Source organism: Stigmatopora argus, chromosome 20 (genome assembly GCF_051989625.1).
Source record: "Stigmatopora argus isolate UIUO_Sarg chromosome 20, RoL_Sarg_1.0, whole genome shotgun sequence".
Lineage (NCBI taxonomy): Eukaryota > Metazoa > Chordata > Actinopteri > Syngnathiformes > Syngnathidae > Stigmatopora > Stigmatopora argus.
This window is the reverse complement of record NC_135406.1, coordinates 10,552,770-10,579,232: the sequence shown is the minus strand read 5'-3', so window position 1 is coordinate 10,579,232 and position 26,463 is coordinate 10,552,770. Positions and strand designations below refer to the sequence as shown.

At 40.3% G+C, this 26,463-nt stretch overlaps 1 protein-coding gene across 1 annotated transcript; it reads right to left on the bottom strand.

Annotated features, from left to right (window-relative positions):
- Positions 1–628: 628 nt before the first annotated feature.
- LOC144066161 (uncharacterized) lies at positions 629–17,942 on the bottom strand. The gene is given in 3 exon segments (XM_077589506.1): positions 629–646; positions 958–1,091; positions 16,841–17,942. Coding segments are annotated over 3 exon segments (1,185 nt in total). The 5' UTR covers positions 17,874–17,942.
- Between the last annotated feature and the right edge of the window lie 8,521 nt (positions 17,943–26,463).

Below are 26,463 nucleotides of genomic sequence, written 5' to 3'. Positions count from 1 at the left end.
CTAGATCTGCACTTTCCAGATGGACACTCATTCTTTTGCAGTCCCGAATATCGTCCTAAGTTCCAGCTTCTACAACTCCAAGACTCTCCTTCAAGGCACCAACAAGCAACTGCCCCAATCTTTGCTGACATCTACTGGGCTCGCATTGACACCGACTCCGACGGCTGGAAACAAGCTGAACGCTGCTGGCCTTTGTGGCTGCCATGGGTACGGCACCAACGTACCTATGACTCGGTTTCTGACTGCTTGCATTTCACGTTCCAAACAATTGAAGGAAACACTTTGTAAATACATTGTGGCGATTTGTTTATTGGCTTTCAATAGACATTTGTCTGATGAACAATTAAAATGGTACATGAAGGATAACCCGCCGGTTCCCACCATGTCACCATCTCATCCACATGTTTCCATGATTATATCTCCTCACTCTGCTAAAGACTTTGGACCCTTTGTACGAAACTACACGTTTGCTAAGGATTGAAAGCCCACCATAACTCAACCTTTGCTTTATTCTCCAACTCTTGATGTTTATTGTGTCCAATCTGAAAAAGTCAAACCATGCTCCGTTTTGGAGCATCGACTGTTGCACAGACACCATGGTTGAGAAACAACGGACAGCGACATGGCCTCAATGGTTCTCGCTAACCTGCCGGACACAATTTTTTCCGTTACTCCTATAGACATGGGCTTGTGTAACGTTGCTTTTGCACTTTTCACATGACTTCCAATCCTGTGCATGTCAAATGCAGTCTTTATAATTCAACTGTTAGGTCAGTAAATACTACAGTGCCATTGAAAAATACTTTTTTTAAAGGTACTTAGTCAAGTGAAAACAACAGTGGCTGAGGATGCCAATCACATATTTGGATTATTATTCATTAAAAAAAGCAATACTTTTTGTCACTTTTACTGAACCAAGATGCCTCTTGAATTGTATGAAGTTTTCCTGCTTCCTACCTTGGTGTCTCGTGGAGCTAGGCCGTCTTGGCATTTGTCTCCTTGACTGCCCCCCCCCGCAGGTCGGTGGTGTGCTCCTGGATCAGCTTTCACATGTGGCCGATTCATTCCAACTTGGTTTAAATCGTGGAAACCTATTGACAAGGACGACGTTTAATGTTAAGACAATTTGGAAAACAAGTGCTTTTTTGATGAAAATGTTGACCATGATTAAGGCTGAACTTTTATTCTTGTTAATGAAACTAACCTTCAGAACAATGTTGCTCGACTCCAGGAACAGTGGGGCACTAAAAAAGCAAACGTGCGAGGGTCTTTTAAGTTACTCGGTCAGCTTGATGACTGCCAATTATGTAAGAAATGGCATGATGAACATTTTGATGGAAAACATTGCATCGGTACGAAGTGGGTTAAGGATGACTCACATTGAGCTAGCTGACATGTTGAATTTGCGGGCATCAACCAAAATCAGGGCCACTTTGCACATGGCCGGTTAACTCAGTTGGTCAGAGTGGTGTTAATAATCCCGAGGTGGTGGGTATCGACCCCTGTTTGGGCCATAACCTCTCTGTAGTCAGGCGAAATTGCCTACTACGAAATCATTTGCATACCTGTCTGTATAAAAAGCTGACGTGTTTCATTTGCATGATTGTGCAAAAATCTGGCCAGTTAGCTCAGTTGGGCAGTGCGTGGTGCAAATAGTGCCAAGATTGTGGGTTCAACCCCCGTATGGGCCATGACCTCTCCGTTGTAGTTGAAATTCCCTAATACAATTTCTATTGCCTTAACATAACGGTTTAGCTAACTGAGGTATTGTATTTTCGTCATCACGAATCTGTAATCTAAAGCACATGGCTAGTTAGCTCACTTGGCTAGCGCATGGTGCTAATAATGTGAAGGACACGGGTTCAACCCCCGCACAGGCCATGACCTCTCCGTAGTAGTTGACGTTGCCCAATACAACTTCATTTCCCGTAACATAACTGTTTAGCTAGCTGCCTTGTTGCATTTAAGTCATCATGCAAAAACCTAGATACTTCAGCACTTGATCAGCTAGCTCACTTGGCCAGAGTGTGGTGCTAATAATGCCAAGTTGTGGATTTGACCCTCGTACCGGTCATGACGTCTCCATAGTCAGTCTAAATGGCCTATTATGACTTTTTTTGCCGTAACATAACTGTTTAGCTAGCTGCCTTGTTGCATTTAAGTCATCATGCAAAAACCTAGATACTTCAGCACTTGACCAGCTAGCTCACTTGGCCAGAGTGTAGTGCTAATAATGCCAAGGTTGTGGATTTGACCCTCGTACCGGTCATGACGTCTCCATAGTCAGTCGAAATGGCCTATTATGACTTTTTTTTGCCGTAACATAACTGTTTAGCTAGCTGACGTGTTAATTTGCGTCATCATGCAAAAATCCGTATTCTTTGGTACATGGCTGGTTAGCTCACTTGGCCAGAGCATGGTGCTAAAAACGAAAAAAAAATATTCGTAGTCAGCCCCTAGTGTACCTGTTATGCTAACAGCTCTCAAAATATATAAAAGAAATAGAATGATGACTATAAACGCATGCAAGTAATCTCCATATGAATATATATATATATATATATATATATATATATATATATATGTATATATATATATATATAAGTACGCTATGACGCCTTCAGAAACCTCGACGATTGTCGCGCAAAATAAGAGTAAAAACGACTAAGAACGCTACTTAGGCAGAAAAATAAGATACGATAATAAGTATTTAAGAGATAATAATACATTGAGACGGGGCGTCCGTAGAACAAAAGAAGAGAAGCGAGGGGGGGAGAAGGGGGAATGAGCACATGTAAGGCAGAACAAAGAAAATGGCCGTCCAATGTGGAGCCAGTCAAGAAGCCCACCTTACGGCCAGCCCCCCTTCACAGATGCGGACACCCCTCACCCGACAGGCCTAGCACACCCTCGGCAAACAAAAAGAGGGGGGTCGCCCAGAGAGAGAGAGAGACCCCACCAGCCCAAGGCCCCTCCCCCTGCACAAACGGGGAGGGGTGGGGGAGGAAGAGAAAGAGACAGAGAGATGTAGGAAGAGAGAGAAAAAGACAGAGATGTAGAGAGAGACAGAGAGATGTAGGAAGAGAAAGAATCAGAGAGAGAGAGAGACAGATGTAGAGAGATGTAGAGAGAGAGATACAGAGAGATGTAGAGAAAGAGAGATACAGAGAGATGTAGAGAGAGAGATACAGAGAGATGTAGAGAGAGAGAGACAGAGAGAGTTGGCAGTGTTGTGATATATTAGTGACAAATTATGGGTCCTTTATTAAACACTGAAATTTATATTAGGAAATGCCTAGTGAAAGGTTATTTTCTCTTAATTTTAATTGTGGTAAGAGTGAGCCACAAAAAATGGCTCTTATATTAGATAAACACAAGCTTGGAGCAGAATAGCAATTCAACAAGTGCAATATAGCTATTTTAGCAAAAAGAGAGTGATTTGCGATTTAGACTTAAGTGTTAAGAATACTTTAGAATATTAATGATATCAAACATGAAGATAACAATGCAGAAAGGCATTCATCCAAATGATTAATGATATCAAACATGAAGATAACAATGCAGAAAGGCATTCATCCAAATTATTAATGATATCAAACATGAAGATAACAATGCAGAAAGGCACTCATCCAAATTATTAAGTATATCAAACATGAAGACAATGCAGAAATGGCATTTATCCAAATGATTAGGTAAATTGTACCTGACAAGTTAAAATAATTAATTTAGGATAGGCATAATTTCCCTAGGACGGAAGAGGCATGGAATGTGTTCAGTGCACGGAAGACATTCCCTGTTTTGCCCTGAGCAGGTGAAATATGCTTTGGCGTGGCTCATTTTAATGACTATTAGAGGCACGGATTGCATAAGCATCAAACAATTGATGTCAACCAAACAACGTTAACCTATTTCTTTTTAGATGAAAAATTGCAGACCACTGATGTCTGAAAATGAGTGTGAGCGTGAATGGTTGTTTGTTTGTCTTTTTTATGTTTTTGATTGGCTGACCACCGAGATATGATCAATCGGTTAGGTATCAAGGTGGAAAATGATTTAGCAAATTGGAATCGATTTCTGAAATCGCCAATAAGCCCTTTTAAGGGATGGCAGCGACAAATTATGGAAAACATATTTAGTCAAATGAAATTTTTAATGAAAAGGCAGCAGTACTCCAAATGTGAAACTTGAAGTGGAGGAACAAATCTGCTATGCGAAATTTGGGAGCACTGAGAAAAACAAAAAACAAAGACAGTGCGTGATGTGAAATTCCAAAGTATTATAGTGATAATGGCATCCAAATTGTGTTAATAGAATAATTGACTGAATTGACAAAAGTTTCCATATTTCATTATGAAATCATTGCGCCTACATAACGAGGTAAACTGGACAACAAAATATGGAAATCCAATTCAGTGGAATGTACCAAACGCCATTATTCACTACACAATTGGAGCTGGATGATGAGGCTAATCTGGCTATCTGCATAAAAGAAAAAACTTTAAGGAAACACATTGAATTTGGGTTAGCAGAAGGAGACTGTGCTTCCCAACAGAAAACAGACTGGACCAACGGCGGTCCCGGGGGAGCCTGGGTGCTCAACACAAGTGTTCCTGACCAACCAGCAGACATGAAAATAGCGGGATCCATCTTGTGCACTGTAAGAAGGTTCTCTCAGTTGAAACGTTTGAGGAGACAGGTAAGATAAACTTTTTGACGTGATCAGACGAAATGGCAAGCAATCCAATATTGATTGGAAAGATTATTGCTCGAGGAGCAATGCGATAAACCATAAGAAACTTTTTATATTGGTTTTATTGTCTCCATAAAAAAAGATGAAAGCGTTTCAATTGAGACCAAACCTTGTTACAGATTTTTAAAGTAAACAATTAGAAATAAAATGGATAGAAATGTAACTAGATTTTAATTTTATGCCTGACTATTGAAAAAATAATGATTAAGAAAGTGTTATAGGAGATGATTGCCAAACTCCAAAGACAATTGAATGTTACATTTGATAAAAAGACTACTAGTTTGGGATATTTTGAATTTCAAACAACTGAGTATAATATGCAACGCGATACACATTGTTAATTGAATTGGGACTTGAGTAGTATGCATTTTATAAGTAATGGGCTTTAATTGCTCTAAAGGACACAATTATGCTAAAATATTAACCCTGACAAACAAGGGGTGGTTACATTTTAGTGGGGTCAATTCTTTTCAGAATTATAAATGTGTGAATTTTGTTTCTGGATATTAATTGATGTGAATGTAACTATTGCAGAGAAATGGAAAGCTGTTTTCCTGAGGAGAAAGCAGCCTGGTTTGCTTTTTGTATTTTTCCTATTTTTGGTATGATTAGTTGTTGGAACTATTGTAAATAAGTTATCCTGCTTCTGGATTAGAGTGTGAAAATGCTTGCTCATATAATTTAGGGCGCCCTGGCCTGCAGGAAGTTTCACCTTATTCAACAAAGAGGAACGGCTCCAGGGGTCAGGCGCCCGTTTGAACTATTTTGTGAAGATTACGGGAGAAGGGGAAAGAGAATGTAAGTCAGGGGTCTCGAACTCAATTTACCTGGGGGCCGCTAGAGGCCGAGTCTGGGTGAGACTGGGCCGCATCAGGATTTCCACAAGAAAAGCACTGATAAAACATTCCAATGTTATCAAATATCTTTATTTTTTAACAAAAAATAATGAATTAAATAAATTAACTTAAAGATGAATAAAAAATAAATCAATCAGTAATACAAAACCAAATAATACTAATGAGCATACAGTAGATATACACTGGCTGGCTAAGTAGAGAAAATGAATTATTTTTATTCCGTTTCAAATGTCTGTATTAACAGCTCTTTAACCTTTAACTTTCTGAACTTGAATGGAACATTGAACATGAAATATTCTGAACACGGCTTCTCTTGCCTACTCCTTGCTGCTAGAGACCTGGCAGCGCTTCTTCTCACATAGTCACATTTGGCTTGAGGGAGGAAGCAGTGGAGACCCTCAGTAGAGCTTGAAGATGCTCATCAGTAAGTCTGGACCTGTACTTGGACTTATTGAAGTTCAAGGTGGAGAAGAGCTTCTCACACAAGTATGTGCTCCCAAAAAGGCACATGGTCCGCTTGAACCTTCGGGAAAGTTCAGGGAAGCTGGGGGTCAACTCTCTCAAAAATTGCCCAAGCTCGTCTGCTTCTCCACTCACCTCCCTGAACTTGGCTTTGAGTGCAGAGTTGCACTGCAGGTCAATGAGCTCCATTTGAAGCTCAGGAGGGGCATCTTGCACATCAATCGGCGCCATCATGGGGAAAGGGGTAAAAAAAAAAAAAAAATAAAAAAAAAAAATTAAAAAAAAAAAAATCGATCTTTCATATTAAGACGGGGGCCGCAAAGTATCGTCCCGCGGGCCGCAGTTGGCCCGCGGGCCGCAAGTTTGAGACCCCTGATGTAAGTGTTACCTTGAAGGAACATGTGGTCATGCAACAAACCCTTTTCAACTGGGATACAACCTCCTTTTTCCCTTTATCAGCTTGAAACTTCATGTAACTACGGCACTCCCGAAACACAATAAAAGACAAGGCGAGCGGAGACTTCCTCAGAGTGTGGCGGGAGCAATGTGACAGAGCAGGCTCCGGGCACTCTCCTTGCAAGTAAAAACTAACTCAATTCTCTGTGTCTTCCTTCTTTCAGATTGGTGATACAAATGTTTGGTGTTTAAACCTGACATTAGTTAATTTGTGTAATTGTAGGAAAGGGAAAAAAACAAATATAGTTCTCTATCTCAACAAGGAAGCAGTGATCAAAATAGAATATCAGCTAGCATATTTAATTTTGACTGATAAGGCATTTAGATTTTCACAAACTATAGTGATGGAATAAGTAAGATTGTTGTGATTTTTGTTCATTGGGGTATTAAGCCCAACCTAATAGCTGTCTGCAGATGTTGAGTACGTGTTTGAAGACAGCGACAGAGTGCGGCAGCTTGGGAGGCAGCGCGGACACTTGCTGCACAGTATGCACAGCAACAAGGGCTGAGCCGATCTCAAGAACAGTCTGCAGACGACCTGTACACAGCTAAAGGCCTACAGTGCCTACCAAAAATTTATTCCAAAATTGAGCCATGGACAATGTCTCAACTAGGGGATATATGATGAACAGGTCTAAATACCTACTTAAATTTTTTTGTAGGAACTGTTTAATTTGTTACAGATGTAATGTGCAAGATGACCTCATGCCCAAACGAGGCCAATGTCCAAAAGAGTGTGGGACTGGTAGAGCAAACAAATGGTACGATAAAACCAAGGCTTAAGAAAACCATGGAAGAGATAAAGAAGCCATGGCCAGAACGCCTAACACTGGTCAAAACGTATATGAAGGTAGTGCCAACTAGCTCGAGATTAACACCTTTTGAGATAGTTCTTGGAAGACCATTCCAACTTCCTCTATGGGAAGGTGAACCATGACAAGAGACTAAGGGTGAGGCAGATCTACTTACAGAGTGGATGGTAAAATGTTTGGAGAAACTTATCCAAAGAACATGTAAGTTGCCATGATCCTTTTGTCTATCTTGCAGGAGGTGGTGAAGCCAGGTGACTGGATCCTGATCCGAGTCGTAAAAAGGAAGTCCTGGTTCTTTCCATGATGGGAAGACCCATTCGTGGCCCAACTCACCAACCTCCACAGCAGCAAAGATCGCTGAAAAGTCAAAGTCAATTCAGCAACCTCAGGTCAAGGTAGTTCGAGACACAGGTGACTCTGAGTAGACTGTAAGTCGGACGGTGTCAAAACCCTTGTCCGTGAAAAACTCATCTGACGTCTACTCACCTGCCAAGAGCACCCCTCACTTAACCTTGAGCTCCCATAGACGTTGCACCTCTACACAGAAGCCGCAGTGAAAGCTGTTTCCACCCACATTACAGTGACTGGACTGTCAGTGACAGCCTGGGCGTGTCTGAACGCCCCGCCCACAGAGACTCGAGTTCGAAAACAAGATGGTGACATACTCCTATCACAGAGGAGAGTGAAGTGGTATGGAAAGAATCTGGAGAAATACTATGGAGAAGATGTGTGGTATAATTTCATGGTGTTCCAGAAAAAACTGATTGTTGTGAATGAAAGTTATGTGTGTAGCCGTATACCCATTTCCACAGGTATTCTGACATCCTGAATTCACTGGGTCTAGACGCCACACTTAAATCTGCAGTGGTGCAGATGAGATGCATTCCTTTTAAGGGGAGTGAACATAACAGTAAGAGATAAGAGATCAAAATCAGTGCAAAATCAGTGCAATTCAAACCACGTGATTCAATCTGGGGTAGTGATGTTCCTGGGGACAATAAGTTGGTCCACCCCCCAGAAAATCATACAGTTGCTACTTTCCCAACTTGGAGTGGATAAAGTTATGCTTCGTGTAAAGACATTGTACTGTTACATGAGTGTTCATTAACCAAACTGTCAAAGTCCGTAGGGATGTTGCAGGACTGGATGGAGGTGTGTGTGCCGTGATGGGAGAACACTGCTGCACCTTCATCCCAGACGAAACCAGTCAATTCTGTTTAAATTTGCTACTCCCTCACTTGCGATTTTGTTGCTGTTCTATATTTTTTCTGTGTGTAATCCCCTGTATGAAAGTTATGATTCGAAACATATCCAGCACACGCTGGTAGCTTACAGTGACATACAGTATCACCGCATGGCAAACCATACTGGAGATTCTCGCATTCTTTCGTTTGACGAGTCTCGGTATGTCGAGTCGTCCGGGTAATTGTATTTGTCTTGACTTAAAAAATTGTGTTCGCTCATTAAGAGGGACACAGAGGAATTTTTCTCGAATGACGCTAAATACATCGAGTTTTTCGCCTTTGCCTTGACAAGTGATTTTATTATTTTCCATACCCTATTGAAAGTAACTGTTGATGATATTTGTATTCTAGAACCTGGAGGGGAGGATACAAATTGATATGTTTAATGAAAATTCTTTCGAAGTTGCTACAGGGGGGAAATGTGGAATATGGAATGTATTTCTCTTGTATTTATTTTGTATTCTTAGCATTAGCATCTAGAATAGAATTTTAGTGACCACTACTGGTCAAGGTCTGTCATCACTTTGTATATAGCGCCTCCCCTTATCGTTCCCGCCTAAAGTTTGTCTCCACCTACCTTAAATAAAAGTGCTCGCGGTCCCCTTTTCGGGTGTGTGTTTGGCAAAGCAGAGCTACCAGATCGACGTGGGCTCTGTCCGTCCGCTCCCCCCCCCTTTTCGGAAGGGTGGGGGCGAACAAGACAAGGAAGCTAGCGAGCCGCGACGGTCGTGGAAAGCAGCCTGCCACGCACCACTCCGAGAAGGCCGATGGAGTCTAAAACTATTACATGCTTGGTCCCTCCTCTGCTTGAAAATTATTTTGATGTTGGGGATTTACCCCTCACAGACGCCCTCCGGAATGCGTTGCGCGGCGAAGCCGGGACCCCTGCTTCTTTCAAATATGCAGAAAATCCAACTCCCTAAACCAAAAGGGCACACACATTTAAAACACTAATATTAAAACACATAATAAAAGTATCTCCCATTTGTCAATACCACAAACTCATTTCACACAAAAACTCAATTCAAATATAACAATTCTCTTTTCACAAAAGTAAAACCCAGTAAATAAGCTTCCTGTGTTCAATGAGTACTGTTGTGTTCAATAGATTCTGATTTTCATTGAGTTATCGTAACCTGTAATATTAGAATACTACTCTTGTTTCTCTTCAAATAAAAAAAATCTTTCTTTCACCTTTTCAAGATTTCTGTGGTTAAGAACTTCCAAGCGCCGAGTCTGGTGTGGCTGAGCGACCCTAGGTGCTACATTGAAGCTCTATTTTCTCAGGAAGCGTGGCTTCAATTCCCACTGTACTGCCAATTGATTAATCTGCCAAAAACTGTCATTGACAACTACAGACATGTGGGATTTCATTCATTTTCTGTACCCTCTGCCTCATTCACATTGTCAGAAAAATATGATCATAAATAATCATATAATTTATGTATTTTTAGTTTATGTAGAATAGTTTTTATTGGACAGTATTTTCTTGGCTCCTTTTCTGAAGTATCAGATGAGAAGTTGTGATACAAGTTACATAAATTGATGCAAAAACAGAATCATCGTCTTCAACACCACAGTAATCAGTGAAAACATTTGAAGTTTATTTACTAGGTTTCGATTTATGAGAGAGGAGGATTGTGATATGGGAATCGAGTCTGTGTGTGAAATGGGCTTGTGGTATTTTCAAATGGGATGTACTTTTATTCTATGTCTTTTAAATGTGTGGGTCCTTTTGGTTTGGGGAGTTGGATTTTCTCTTTTAGCAATTGGGAAAAACAACTGTAATGTGTCACTGTCAATCATGAGTTACTGAAAATGCACATTTGAAATAAATAAATCCTACTGGAAAATAAAACATTTCTAGATGCTGTCTATAACCCAAAAGAGACTTTTTAAACCATTTCCAAAACGGGCCGGGATTTGTGACTCTTAATCATGTTTTAGTATACACTTCTGCAATATTGAATACTTAGTGAAAGTATTGATGAATGTCTGATAAATATTCATAATTATTTAGTTACATTTACATTTACTAACCGAGTGGTTAGCACATTGGCCTTACAGTTCCGAGGTCATGGGTTCAAAATACACACAAGAACTCACACAGGTGAAAAACCATAGTCAGGACGAATGTACTCAATGGACGTTTTCCACTTTTAGTTCTATGCGTGTGATTTTATCTAATCCTCAGCAAATTTAATTCGTCAGTGACGTTAAATGGCGATCTGACAAGAGTAAACACATTATAAGATATTTTCCCAGTTAATTTTCGTTCATTTTCACTTTTTGAACTTGTGTTTTCTGTTTATTTTTTAACTACTATTGCCTTTTTTTTATATCAGAAAATGTGAATCTTCATTGCAGGGTTCAAACTTAGTCAGGACCACCGCCTTTTCTCCTGTTCACAACTAACTGGGATAGGCCCCAACAACCACATGACCCCCATGAGGATAAGCAATACAGAAGATGAACAAATGAATCTTTTACACCCCCCTCATGTACTCAAAACGTTCCCCATGTTACAAAACATGCAACCATTCCATAAACGTGTAGGCAAATCCAATCATTGTAACAACCAATTGCATCTACTCGAATGTAAAATAATAAAAACTACCCTCACAAGATATTGCAAGGCTGGCGAACAAGACACAAAGAGCCAAATTTTTAAACTGTCAGACTGAACCCTTATGGTCCCCTAAAATTCTAAACGCGTTGTTGATTTGTTTCCTGTCTCTTATGTCTTACACTCTACTGGGACCATGAAAAAAAGTGCTAAAACAGTGAATTCCGCTGGATTCATCTGTTGAAGGCATTTTTTTCATTGATAATACGGTTCCAGACTCTGGGTTAAAAGTTCTCTTTAGATTTTTTTGTCCAAACATTGTCACCTACCGGAAATGTATCTTGATGAAAATATCTGGAAAAACTCAAATCTGGTGCTGTGGTTTTTGCTTGTTTAAGCATGTGCTGCTCCCGCTCTGACAAAGAAGTGGGTTGTATTTGAAGGAGTTCTTCAATTCCACAGTCATCACTGACATTAAAGTTAGCTGACCAAAATGTCAGATGGTTGATGTTTGACATAGCTTTCACGAAAATGTATAAACTCCCATTTCATATGATCACGCTAGATCAAAATGATACATTTCAAACAATTTTCAACAGTGTGATTTCTGGATTTTTCTTTTTAAGGTGGACCTGCACCTACGATGAAAATGTCAGAACACAATGATTTCTAAGTGGGAGAACTTGCAATATAGCTGGGTGTTCAAATACTTATATTGAACTCACCGAATAAGGTTATAAAGACACAATAGGATGCTTTTTTTATTGAAAGAAACTTTCATCATGGCCAGTAATGGATGCATGGATACTGTGCTGTCAAACTTAAAAATGTGTTATTTATCTTTAAAGAAAACTTTTGATAAATTATAAAGACACAAATGTCCCACCCAAAACATGGCCCAAACAAAAAACTTTACCTCAATCAAAAAATCAGTTTTAAACAGTGAAAAATAGTGCTTGAGTGCATTTTTTAAATCTCAGCTATGATTTTGCATTCAAATACTTTTTTTCTTTGATTGAAGAGTTTTTTTAAATTATAGTGAGGTTATGAATTGTTTGAATGCACAGCAATATTTTGATTGAGGATTTTTTTTTATTGAATAATAAGACAGTGATTACACAAATAGAATCACAAATGTACCTCCATTAATGTAGTTTAACCAGTGGCGGGCGGTGCATTTTCTGGTAGCGCCTTCAACATATCAATCCAACCCTCAAAAACTATTTTATGGCTATAAAACCTCTACTGCAGCTACAGCTGCAACACATAAAAAATAATCAATAAATTAATGCACAAAAATTGGGTAGAATCCACTTCCTAGCAGCATTTCATGATTAAATACAAATACTAGAGCTTTTCAGACATTAAAACCAGGCCAGGGGGTGATTTTCCTGGGAAAAGACAGCGATGAACGTCAATGGCGTACGGGCAAACATTGCCCGAAAATGGGGTACAATCCAGCCGAAAACAGCATTTATTGATTAAATACAAATACCGGAGCTTTTTAGACATCAGAACCGGGCCCGGAGTATCATTTCCCCGGTAAAAAGACAGCGATGAACGTTGATACGTCCATACGTGAAATGACAAAAAATGCACTTAAATACTAAAATTAGGTAAAATCCACTTCCTAGCATCATTTATTGATTGAATACAAATACTGGAGCTTTTGAGACATTACAACCAGGCCAGGGGGGTGATTTTTCCCGGCAAAAGACAGCGATGGACGTCAATGGTGAAACGCCAAAAATTAAACTGGGGTAAAATACACTTCCTAGCAGCATTTTGTGATTAAATACAAACACTGGAGCTTAAATACAAACACTGGAGCTTTTCAGATATCAGAACTTGGCCCACAATTGAAATATTATTTAGGAATATTGCCATATTTTACTCACCAAAAATCCTTTTTACACAATATCCATCCTCCTTTCTTCCTTCTTTCCTATCGCCATCGAAGCTAATGATGAAAGTCGAGCCTGTCCTGTCATATTTCTGGCATAGTCCATTTTGAAAATAGCTTTAAATCAAAACAACAATATACTATTTGCTTGTGGAGATAAGTTAGCACACTGAAAGTGCCGCACACACCATTTTCCCAGCTGTAACAGGCTTGCTAGCTTCGGAGTTGACCGCCCTTTCTTAATGATGTCCATTTTTTTCTGGAAAAGTCCGTCTGGAAAATAGCTTTGTGAGAGAAATCTGCAACAGAATCCATTTGTTTTTGCCATGTGGGTGGAGTTTGCGATCTCTGGCTGCTTTGGCCCGCCTACTAGCCAATCATAGTTTGTGAAAGCAATGACATGTCCCAGCCAGCAAAATGCTAACGCCTATGAAAAATCATTGTGGGGTTGCCAACTCGAAATCTGATTGGTTAAAAGCAACAATCTAGATTAATGCAGCAGAGCCTGCAAGAACTGATTGTGAAGGCTTTGAGGCAGATCTGATCTGGCAACAAATAATGGCTGAAATGTGATTGGTTAAATGCTTCAATATGAAAACACACATCTGGAAGCAGTGCAACCAGGGGGAAAAGCAATGAAAGGAAGCTAACAGACCATTTAGAATAATAAGTATTGATGGACAAAATATAATATGATTCAGATATTTCTTAGGCCAGCAGAGAAGGCCTTGAAGGCCCTGACGGCCCGCCACTGGTAGAGACGCACCATTAGGTCCTTTCAAAGCTTGATAAGTCGGTGTAGGTGCAGAAGGGACAGTAAGGTGCGACAAAGAAAAAGCTGTTTCGGGAGGGCCAGGATGATCCACTGTGGGTTGGTGTATATATGCCACCAGAGGGCGCCATAGGATCACCTGATTTTTCAGAGACAGCTGTCTTGGCCTTTTCCATAGCCCGTTGGCGCCTCACCGTGGCCAAAGCTGTTGACGCAACTACCAAATTATGTAGTGTCAATCTATGCTGTTCTGATATCGCCTCCTTTTTCTGTATTGACCCACGCCTCCATCTACGCACCTCCTTCTTTCGCTTTTGTAATTCTGCCTTTCTAGCGCTGACGTCACGCTCTATTTTTTTGCAAACTGATGGACAAAGCATTCATATCTGAATCAAATTTACGACCAGTAAAATGTATTTCCTTTCAACATACAGAATTTTTTCTTCAACTCACTTCTAACCTTGGCTTGCTTGTTACTTTGCACACCACTCAGAACATGTGCCTCTACATCTCCTTACAAACTCATCAATTCATTCCATTCTTTTTCATCATTCATTTCAACATGTCCAACACGTCCAAACTCCTTCCATTTTCACCAATTCACTCATCAAAAATCACCTAATGAATTTGGAATTTTTGTATATTCAATTTTAGGAATTAAATATCTGTATATTCAATTTTAGGAATTTCGACTTTTAGTATATTCAATTTTAGGAATTAAATAAGGTACTCGGATGATTCGCCGAAAGACGTTGCGCCGACGGACGTTTGACAGACGGACGTTTGACAGACGGACAGGTCGCCGAACGGCCGTTCGGCCGAATGAACGTTTGGCCGAATGGAGGTTTCGCCGAAACGGGATTCGCGCGCTCGCCCCACCCCCGGATCGTGTGTTTACAAGTTTTTCAACCTCGGCCCGCGGGCCATATGCGGCCCGTTAGGATTTTTAATCCGGCCCGCCACCGGCGTTGTCCAAATTATAGTAAAAATCAATGATTCATTTCCCTTTGCCGCTCATCACTCTCAATTTATTAGTCTACCGCCAATGGCAGCCCGGGAATTAGCACTCTTGGGCGGGCATTGCAGCCCGGGAATAAGCACTCTTGGGCGGGCAGATGTAGCAGAACCGAGCCATAAAATGACAGCAATCGGGACAAATCCAGCCGAAAACAGCATTTAATGATTAATTACAAATACTGGAGCTCTTTGGACACTAGAACCGAGCCCAGGGAAGTGAATTCCTCGGTAAAATGTCGCGATGATGTCGCGATGAACGCAAAAAACGTCCATATACGTCCATTCGCCAAACGCCTCAAAATCCTCCGCAAATTCGGTCAAATCCAGCCGAAAACAGCGTTTATTGATTAAATACAAATACTGGAGCTCTTTGGACACTAGAACCGGGCCCAGGGTGGTTGACTTCCCCGATAAATGTGCACTTTAGAGCGTTACCTGACCCAATTGCAATGAATAAATTTGTCCACCGGCGAATGGACGTATATGGACGTTTTTTGCGTTCATCGCGACATCATCGCGACATTTTACCGAGGAATTCACTTCCCTGGGCTCGGTTCTAGTGTCCAAAGAGCTCCAGTATTTGTATTTAATCATTAAACGCTGTTTTTGGCTGGTTTTGACCGAATTTGAGAGCATTTTGAGCTGTTTGGCGAATGGACGTATATGGACGTTTTTTGCGTTCATCGCAACATTTTACCTTGGAATTCACTTCCCTGGGCTCAGTTCTAGTGTCCAAAGAGCTGTTTGGCCGAATGAACGTTCGGCGAGACGTCCATTCAGCGCCCTGTCCGTCTGTCAAACGTCCGTCGGCGAAACGTCTTTCAGCGAATCATCCGGTCACGCTTTTCTAATGTAAATAACCTACGTAAAGCAAAAATAAAAATCTAGTTCCATTTCTACCAATTCTCCCCTTCAACATCAAAAAGAAAAAAACAATTAACCGCTAATTTCAGATGAAGTTATTGCATTTTCACACCTGTAGAAAGAAAACAATCTTTAATATATTAATTTGTCAAATTGTTCAAATTAATGTATTCATTTTCCTTAGTTTTAAATCTTAGCAAATAAAAATTCTTTTGTCACCTTTACTTGCACCAGTTTTATTGAACTAACAAAAAGATGACACGATAAATCGGTTTAAAAACGTGATTCATCTTATAATATGACAAAAGTATAAGGACATTGTACTACTTATTTATTTTGAGCAAATTCATTGTCTTTCACACCATATATCTACTAATGTTACTAATGTATCATTTAGATCACATTATTGATTATTCACTTTGTAATTTCCTAATTTAGGCTCTACCATTTTGGATAGAATTGTGAAGTAAATAAAATCTTCAACGACACTCAATTTTATTATACAGTAATACCTTGACATACAAGTGTTCCAACATACGAGACAAATTTGAGATATGAGCATACCAGATGGTTCCCAATTGTGAGTCGGTAGTAAATTAGAACAAATTTTGGTGTTTTTTTAGGATGGAAACGGATTAATTTGTATTTTGTTCATTTCTATGGGAGGAATTGACTTGAGATACGAGTAAATTGACATACTTGCTCGATCCCAAAGTAAGCTTGTATCTTAAAGGTATTACTGTATTTGAATACTGTGGATCGATATTACATATTAAAGTGTAAACAAGATTTTCAGAATGCAAAATACAATTATTCTGCGATTCCAATGATCTTTCATACAGAAATTGAAAAAGAAAGCAAAGCCGTCATTGGCCACTGCTTATCACAACACATTTGCGTCTTTTAAGTCTATCCTTACGACTAAATCTCTGGCAAGAAGCTGAGCAGGAAAAGAGTTTCTGACCGTTGTGGGTAATTATGTTTTTAAGATATTACTGCCACAAATTGAGCAAAAAAAGGGCTATTCTCCTGTGCGGGTTGTTAAGTCTTCTTTTCAGGTTTTTCAATTGTGTAGCTTTTTAATTGGGCTGTTGTAGCGAATCTGTGGCCAAAGACCACAAGACTGAGCAGGAAAACATTGTTCTCCAGTGTGGGTTAATAAGTGTTTTTTTAAGCTTCCCCTTTGGGAAAATGTTCGACCACAAACTGAGCAGGAAAATGGCTTTTCACCCGTGTGTGTTCTTATGTGGATTTTTAAGTGTTAATTTTTAGAAAAGACTTTACCGCAAACTGCACACGAAAATGGCTTTTCACCCGTGTGTGTTCTTATGTGGATTTTTAAGCTTCCGTTCTCTGTAAATCTTTTACCATAAACTGAGCACGCAAATGGTTTTTCACCAGTGTGGGTTCTTGTGTGTATATTTAAGTTTCCCTTGTCTGTAAATCTTTTACCACAAACTGAGCATGAAAATGGTTTGTCACCCGTGTGGGTTCTTGTGTGAAGATTTAAGTGTTCCTTCCGTGTAAATGTTTGACCGCAAACTGAACACGAAAATGGTTATTCACCAGTGTGGGTGTTTGTGTGTATTTTTAAGCTTCCGTTCTTTGTAAATCTTTTACCACAAACTGAGCACGCAAATGGTTTTTCACCAGTGTGGGTTCTTGTGTGTATTTTTAAGTTTCCCTTGTCTGGGAATCTTTTACCACAAACTGAGCATGAAAATGGTTTGTCAATCGTGTGGGTTCTTGTGTGAAGATTTATGTGTTCCTTCTGTGTAAATGTTTGACCGCAAACTGAACACGCAAATGATTTTTCACCAGTGTGGGTTCTTGTGTGAATTTTTAAGTTTCCCTTCTCTGTAAATCTTTTACCACAAACTGAACACGAATATGGTTTCTCACCGGTGTGGGTTCTTGTGTGCTTTTTAAATTTTCCCTTGTGTATAAATGTTTTATCACAAACTGAACACGAAAATGGTTTTTCGCCAGTATGGGTTCTTGCGTGACGATTTAAGTGTTCCTTCCGTGTAAATCTTTGACCACAAACTGAGCATGAAAATGGTTTTTCGCCTGTATGGGTTCTTGTGTGGGTTTTTAAGTTTCCTTTGTGTGTGAATGTTTTACCACAAACTGTACATGATAAGGGTTTCTCCCCAGTGTGGCTCCTCATATGTGTTTTCAAAGAAGACTTTTTCCCAAAAGTTTTCCCACACTGAAAGCATTTGCAGGGTTTGTTGCCACTGGGATTTTTCTTAACATCTTCAACATCATCATCGTCAAAAAGCAAGTCGTTGCCATCTGATAAAGGCGCAATTAATTTTTCTGCTCGCCATCCTTCTGTGGAGCTGCCGCTCAGAAGCTCCGCCCCTCTGTTGGTCATACCCAGATCATCGTCACTCTTGAAAGGCTCACCAGTTGACCATTTGACACATTCCTCGTTTTTGATTGGAGGTTGCTCTTCTCTTTTGCACCGTTGAGAGAACTCTGGCTCTTCCTCTTTAATTTGGCGGCATGCTGAGGTGTTTGCAGGCTCCGCCCCTCCGCTGGCCACGCCCAGAACATCTTCACTCTTCACGAACTCACCAAGTGACCAGGTGACATAATCTTCCTCCTCTTTGGATTGGAAGTTGCTCTTCTCTCATTTGTTGTTGAGGGAATTCTGGCTCCTCCTCTTTGGTTTGGGGGAGCTCTTTAAGGCCAACAAACTCTTGCCCATCAGCACCAAGATCATTTCTGAAACCTGCAAAGACACAAAGATAAATGATTAACCATTTTCCAATTATAAAATGACTGAAATTGTTGTTCACAGAAATGAAACCAAACGGAAGAGGGCGCCATATATTTATTTCATCTCAATTCAGTACTTACTACTGTAGTTTTCTCGTCAACAGCAACATGAGTTGAAAACTGTTTATAGGTGCATTTTTCAAAGTATGGCACTATTGGTCAGAAAAGTTTCTTCACTGGTGATGTAGCTCCTTAAAATTAGTCAAATATTTTTTGGAGCCTTTTCATTGTAAACATTCTTTTATGTTTTGGATTTTAATTTAGTTAAAATGCTTTCGCCAAAGGGGAGGCATTAAAAAAGCATTATCTTTTATTCAATAGCAGGTCTATTATCATTTCTACATATGAGCACCTCTACATACGAGCAGCTCAAGATACGAGGAAAATTTCAAGCAAATAATTATCTCTAGCTACGAGAAAAATTTCAAGCAAATAATTATCTCTAGATACGAGAAAAATTTTGAGATGCGAGAAAGCCAGGTGGCCAAGACATGAGAGGCTGTTTATCATTGTAGCGCACTGTCTTTTTTGCCGCATCTCTTTTGTGTATAACCAATGTTCCCTCTAATTTTTCGTTGGTCTGGGCAGAAAGACAACCTCCCTGAGCGCACTGAGTACCAGTGTGAGCGACATCATCGGTACTCGGAGGATTCGCCTAAAGATGTTTCGCCGATGGACGTTTGATAGACGGGCAGGTCGCCGAATGGATGTTCGGCCGAATGGAGGTTTCGCCGAAACGGGATTCGCGCGCTCGCCCCGCCCCCGGATCGTGTGTGTACAAGTTTTTCAACCTCGGCCCGCGGGCCATATACGGCCCGTTAGGATTTTTAATCCGGCCCGCCGCCGGCGTTGTCCAAATTATAGTAAAAATCAATGTTAGTCTACCATCAATGGCAGCCCGGGAATAAGCACTCTTGGGCGGGCAGATGTAGCAGAACCGAGCCGTAAAATGACAGCAATCTGGTCAAATCCATCCTAAAACAGCATTTAATGATTAAATACAAATACTGGCGCTCTTTGGACATTAGAACCAAGCCCAGGGAAGTGAATTCCTCGGTAAAATGTCGCGATGATGGAGGCAAAAAAACGACTATATACGTCCATTCGCCAAACGGGTCAAAATGCTCTCAAATTCGGTCAAATCCAGCCGAAATCAGCGTTTAATGATTAAATACAAATACTAGTATTTGTATTTAATCATTAAACTAACAAATACTAGTATTTGTATTTAATCATTAAACTAACAAATACTAGTATTTGTATTTAATCATTAAACGCTGTTTGAACGAACGTTCATTCGGCGACCTGTCCATCTGTCAAACGTTCGTCGGCAAAACGTCTTTAGGCGAATCATCCGGTCACGACATCATCATTGCTCGCTATGGGCACACCAGTATCACACCTGGCACAAGCAGGTGCATGTCAATGTTCCCTCTAATTTTTCATGTAAAACATGCTGTAAAACACGAAAAACATAAGAGTGGACAGCACTACTGCCACTGGCTGCCGCTTAAACGGCGCCATCATGAGGAAAGGGGTAAAAAAAGGGATTTTATTTACTGCGCGCCATATGATTGCTGCTGCGCAGAGAAGACGAGAGTAGTGCGCAATTGCGCACGCGCGCAGCTCAGAGGGAACATTGTGTATAACAGATATCTACGAGCACTGGGCAGAGCGTTGCATTTTTTTCAGTGTTTTTTTCCGTCACTCAGCGCGAATGCTGGAGCGATCGCTAATACGAGCAGTATAGTATATATTACTTCTCGTTGGCTGCTCATAAGAACATCAGGGGCACTGGCTCTCTCCCCGGCAACTCCTCGTGTAATATCTCTGGTCGCAACTATCCCTCTTTGTAACGTCTCTGCGAGTACTGAGCGGAGCGTTGCATTTTTTCAGTGTTTTTCCCCCCCATTAGCCTGTTAGCTCTAGTTAACAGAGCGATTGCTAATTCAAGACTACTTCTCGTTGGCAAGTGGTCTTGCGTTATCCTATTGTGAGGACATTTGTGTGCATCATTTTCGGAAAATTTTGAAGGGAATACAACAGCAAACAGCCCATCGATAGCGAACGTGAGGGTGGAGGCGTGGCAAACAGCTAACCCGGAGAACGAAGGTAAAAAATTAAAACAAAATTAGAATTCAGTTTTTTGTTGAAAACTGTTTATAGGTGCATTTTTCAAAGTAGGGGAGTATTGGTCAGAAAAGTTTCTTCACTTGTGATGTAGCTCCTTAAAATTAGTCAAAACTTTTTGGGAGCCTTTTCATTGTGTAAACATTCTCTTTTACATTCTCTTTTGTTTTAGATTTTAATTTAGATAAAATGCTTTCGCCAAAGGGGAGGCATTAAAAAAACTATTATCTTTTATTCAGTAGCAGGTCTATTTTTATCTGGGGGATTAATGAGATTGAAATAGAGGTATAGTCTGATTGGACACTCTAAATTGCCCCTTGAGTGTGAGCGTGAATGGTTGTTTTTCTCCTCGTGCTCTGCGATTGGCTGGCCACCGATTCAGGGTGTTCCTCGCCTCTGGCCCGAAGGCAGCGGGGATAGGCTCCAGCACCCCCTATACAAGATTTAGCATATCAGAAAATGAATGAATGAATGTTGGGATTAAAAACAGTGGGAGAAGACCAACGTAGCCTCGGCAGCAAACCTCGACTGCGTAGATGGTACATTTCCAGATAATTTTCTGGCACTCGGCTGCCAGATTCAAGTATTCGAGTATTCGGCCTTCTTGCGCTCGAAGGTGGTCTCGATGGTAGTTCTATGACCTGAAGCGCTCTTGCCTTGGAGGACCATACCTCAATGTCTGTGCGGAGTGATGTAGTGATGATCTCTGATGATAGTTAATATTCTATTTATTTATAAGCTACATTTGAATTTTAGCATTTAATATGAAGTACTTTCGGAAGCCGCACCACGGAGTGACAGTGTGCCAGATTTGGCCCTTGGGCCGCAACTTTGACAACGTTGTTTGAACGCTGCTCTCGCTGTTGTTTTGTGCATCTACATCTCTATTTTTTGAATTTTCAATTTACAGCATGCAAGTAAGTGTTATGTCACTCAAGCATGTAGCCGAAGGGTATCAAACTCTGGTTTGTTCGCGGGGCCGCTATAATATTAACTCGATTTCATGTGGGCCGGACCATTTTAGATATAATATTTAGATATATTTTTTAATTGGATTATAAGAACTGGATCAAAATCCCTGAATATTCATTTTTTTATAGATATAAAACTGTTTATTTGAACTTTTTTTTTCTTAGTAAGGGAAAACATCTAATAGTCATTTGTTTTTCATTTCAAATGGAAACTATTTTTTTTAATTATATTCAATATTAAAGTGGAAAACCGAAAATATTTTTGTATATTTATTTTTAGATTTTACAAAATGCTTTTTGACCAAAAAACACCAAAAGAAAAAAATGGATAAAAAAATGCAATTATTGATTTAATTTATTGTTTATGCAAAAGCATAAACAAGCACTTCGACGACTTGTTTATTTCATAGCTGCTAGCAATGCTGAGTAAATTAGCCAGGAAACCTACGAGTTATTCGTCGACCCTTTCCTTTGATAGCTGCTAGCTAAACTAAGCTAAAACATTAACAAGCTCTTCGACGACTTGTTCCTTTGATAGCTGCTAGCTAAATTAAGCTAAAGTATTAACAAGCTATTCGACGACTTGTTTCTTAATAGCTGCTAGCTGGGCAAAGCTAAAGCAGGTTTTGCTGATAAATAGTGATGGAACGAGCGACGCTAGTGCGTCAGCACTGTGCCGATAGTTCAGGAGAGAAAGCCCGTATTGTTGTGTGTATTGCTTTAAGAAAGTACCACGTGACTGATACAGAAAATGTATCGTTTGGCCAAAGTGTTTAGTTTAAGGAAATAAACTTTTTGAATGCCATCGAAAGAAGTGACGGTTGATTCGCGCATGCGCAAAATTCGTCACTTAAATCAACCTATGCCTCGCCGGCGTGTCTAACATGATCTACTTTACGGCCTTAAATATCCGTCAAAATCAATTTCAAGTCTTCTAAGACCACATTGAAGCTTTAAAAATCGTAGGAAACTTTATACAAAAAGCCCACAGGTGCATTAACGTCAACTCGATTTCATGTGGGCCGGGCTATTTTAGATATAATTAATATATATTAATATATATTAGTAAATATATATACAGACGCTCCCCTACTTACGAACATTCGAGTTACGAAAAACGGTACATACAAGCATGTCTGCAAATTGCGTTTATGTCGAAAAATGTTCGTAAGTTCGATTTTGTATTGCGCGCCTTTTTCCGAGTAGTGCTTCTTTCCGCCGCTAATACCGACGCCCGGCGCTGTGAGAGCTCAGCTCACCCAGCATCCACCTTCCTCTGCCCAGTTCGTTGCAGTGCGGAAGTGCGTGAACGAATCTCCAGTGTGCAAAGAACCTTTTTCATTTTTATCATTAAATATCTCGTGCATCCATTATTCAATATGGTTGGTGAAAAGTGAAAGGCTTCTATTTAGGGAGGTGCAAGGAAGAGGCAAGCCATTTCATTTGAAATGAGTGGGAATAATAACGAAGCTTGATGCGCGTGATAAAGTGGTGAGCATTGCACGCGAATACAACTTGAATCGTTCGACCGTCAGTACCATTTATAAACAAAGATCGAGCAGCAGGACCCAAATATTGAACGTTGCACAAAGTTTGCAAATCAACTGAATGATGCCATACAGTGCTACCGCATCATTTATGATGAAAAAAAGAAAACTGCAATCGTCATAAGATAGCTTCTTTCGGCCAGTTTCTAGTAAATCTCTCTCTCTCTCTCTCTCTCTCTCTCTCTAATGTATGTATACAGTACTGTATGTATTCGCTCCATTTTATTAAATGTTTTTTTTAGTACAAACCAATGTGTGTTACTTATACAAGCCTTAAACATACAAATGCACTTATATAAACCTTCAATATACTTATTTAGGCTTCAATATACTTATATAGGCCTTAAACATGAATTATAATACAAAATATAGCACTGAGCAACTTACGAACAAATTCAACTTATGAACAATCGCTCGGAACCTAACTCGTTCGTAAGTAGGGGAGCGTCTGCATATATATATATATATATATATATATATATATATATATATATATATATATATATATATATATATATATATATATATATATATATATATATATATATATATCAGGTGTCCCCAAACTTTTTCCTGTGAGGGCCACATAACTTTTCCCTTCTCTGATGGGGGGCCAGTGTCAGTTTGTAACAGAAAAAGTGTGAAGCGTAATTTTTTTATTGTTTTCCAGAAAGCCACACATAACCAAATAACCCTTTCCAGGTTCTTTACAGAAAAAAGGTCAGGACACAAATAATAACACTATTAATGAAATAAATAATAACTAAATAACCCTCTCTGAGTTCTTCACAGAAAAAACTGTAAATAAATAACACTATTTATGAAATAAATAAGAACTAAATAACTCTCTCTGGGTTCTTCATAGAAAAAAAGCCATGGAACATTAACTTTCTGTTGTGCCATGCACAATCTTAACAGATAAAAGTTCAGCTCAGTTGTCAGAGCAGAATCTCTCTGACACATATGAGCAGTCTCTTAAAGTTCTTGTGTTTCTTCCTTATAATCTTTTTGTTCCAATAGGCTTGTAGACACCACTGTTTGCAGCTCTCTCATCAACTTCCCTGTGAAAACCACAAAGGAAGCAGATTGAGAAACTGAACTAAGTGAAACCGCACCTACACAGCACAATACATTTCACTACCAGTATGGTTGTAAAGATGGATTTTATCCCAGTAGATTTTATTATGATTATATTTGTTTATGCTCAGAATGACTCATTCAAGTCAGAAAAGTGAGCTTACCTATGTATGTTCATCAGTGTGAACTGTGGGCCTGCATCTGGCTGGTGAGAAGTTGAATATCAGGTTCCATTCTAGTTACAGCCAGTCTCAAGCACTGATGCAAATGTTCATCTGTCAATTTTGATCTCATCGGAGTTTTCAGCAGTTTCATGCGAGAAAAGGTTTTCTCGCAGATATACGTGCTGCCAAAAACTGAGGACATTTTCATTGCGTGTTTTTTGATGTTTGGATATGTGTCGTTTGGGAGGGAGGCATAGAAGTCAATGAGACTGTTGAGCTTGAATGCGTCTTTCAGAACATCACAGTTCTGTAACTCAGCCAACTCAAACTGATATGAAGGCTGGGCTTCATCAATGTCGGCAACAAAGGGGTTCTGAAAAAGACGGATTTCTTTTGCATGAACATGTAGTTCAGTGAATCGCACACCGAACTCCGCCTTCAGCATTTCCAGTGCTTCCACGCACTTTTCAGCTGGGAACGGGACCGCTGGGTTCTCTGTCGACAGGTTTTGGGTAGCAGGAAGATGGACAAAGTTGCGCTTTTTCACTTGTTCCAAAAGCAGTGCTAATTTCACCTCAAATGCTTTTATGTGTGAATACATGTCGCAAATGAGTTTCCCTTCGCCTTGTATCTGCAAGTTAAGGCGGTTAAGTATTTCTGTCACGTCTGTTAAAAATGCGAGGTGCCATTTCCATTCTGGGTTGATCAGCTCTGGGACCGTTTTGTCTTTTAAATGAAGAAATGCGTTAATTTTGGGTAGAAGCTCGTAAAAACGCCCCAAAACTCTGCCCCGGCTCAGCCATCGGACCTCTGTGTAGTACAGCACATCTCTGTGCGTAGACTCCAGTTCAGACAGGAATTCTTGGAACTGCCTGTGTTTAAGTCCCTTTGCCCTGATGAAGTTTATGCACGACACCACAACCTTCATTACAGAATCCCACGTCAACACTTTGCAGCACAGTGCTTGCTGGTGAATTAGGCAGTGGACTCGTAGCGGGGCGGTGAGACCCCTTTTTTCCAACTCCCGGTTCATGCGTCCTATTAAACCGCGAGTTTCGCCCACCATGCTAAGAGCCCCGTCAGTCGTGATGCTAGCCAGCTTTGACCAGTCCAGGTCCAACTTTTCCATGGTTTGGCACACTTTGTCAAAAATATCCTCTCCCGTTGTGGTCCCTTTGAGACTTTGGAGGGCTGCCAGATCCTCGCATATCTCAAAGTTTGCGCTAACTCCACGAATAAAAATGAGCAGTTGTGCTGTGTCTTGCACGTCCGTGCTTTCATCCAGTGCTAATGAAAAAAAGTCAAATTCTTTCGTCTTCTGCTGCAGCTGGGCATATACATTACTCCCGATTTCTTCAACGCGTCTGGTGATTGTACTCGCCGACAGACTTACGGCATTAAATGCATCTTTCTTCTCGGGACACACTTCCTCCACGAGAACATCCATACATTTCTTAAAAAACTCTCCGTCACTGAAAGGCTTACCGTTGCTTGCTATCCGTTTAGCAACCCGAAAGCTGGCCCGAACGGATGCCTGGTTCAGCTGAGCTTGGCGTAGAAATGTAGTCTGCTGAGATAATAGTCCAACTTTTAGCTTTGAGAGTTTGTCTGCTCGTATTTGGCCTTGCACGCTATCGTACTTGTCTTTGTGGCGGGATTCATAGTGCCGGTGAAGATTGTATTCTTTGAATACTGGCACCGTCTCTTGACAGATGAGACAAACAGCCTTTTCTTTGCATTGAACAAAAAAATTATCGTTTGTCCACTGCAGGTTAAATACTCTGCATTTTGAATCAATTTTTCTCTTAACTAACCTTTTCGTCATTATTCCGTTCTCAAACAGGTTCAGGTTGCACAGTTTTTATATGCTTGAATAGCATCACAATAGCGATGGTCCCAGGGCCCCGCCCTCACCTGCGATCATCCAGATGTCTCGCTAACACTCTGCTCACGCATGCAACGGTGCAAGTGCCCGCATGCATCAAAGGGAAACACCCTCCCCGCGCGTGTCACCAAAGAAGCAATGCGAAGGCCCGCTTCACTGGGATGATTTGTGGGCTCAGCAGGGGTGCAATGAACCAAAC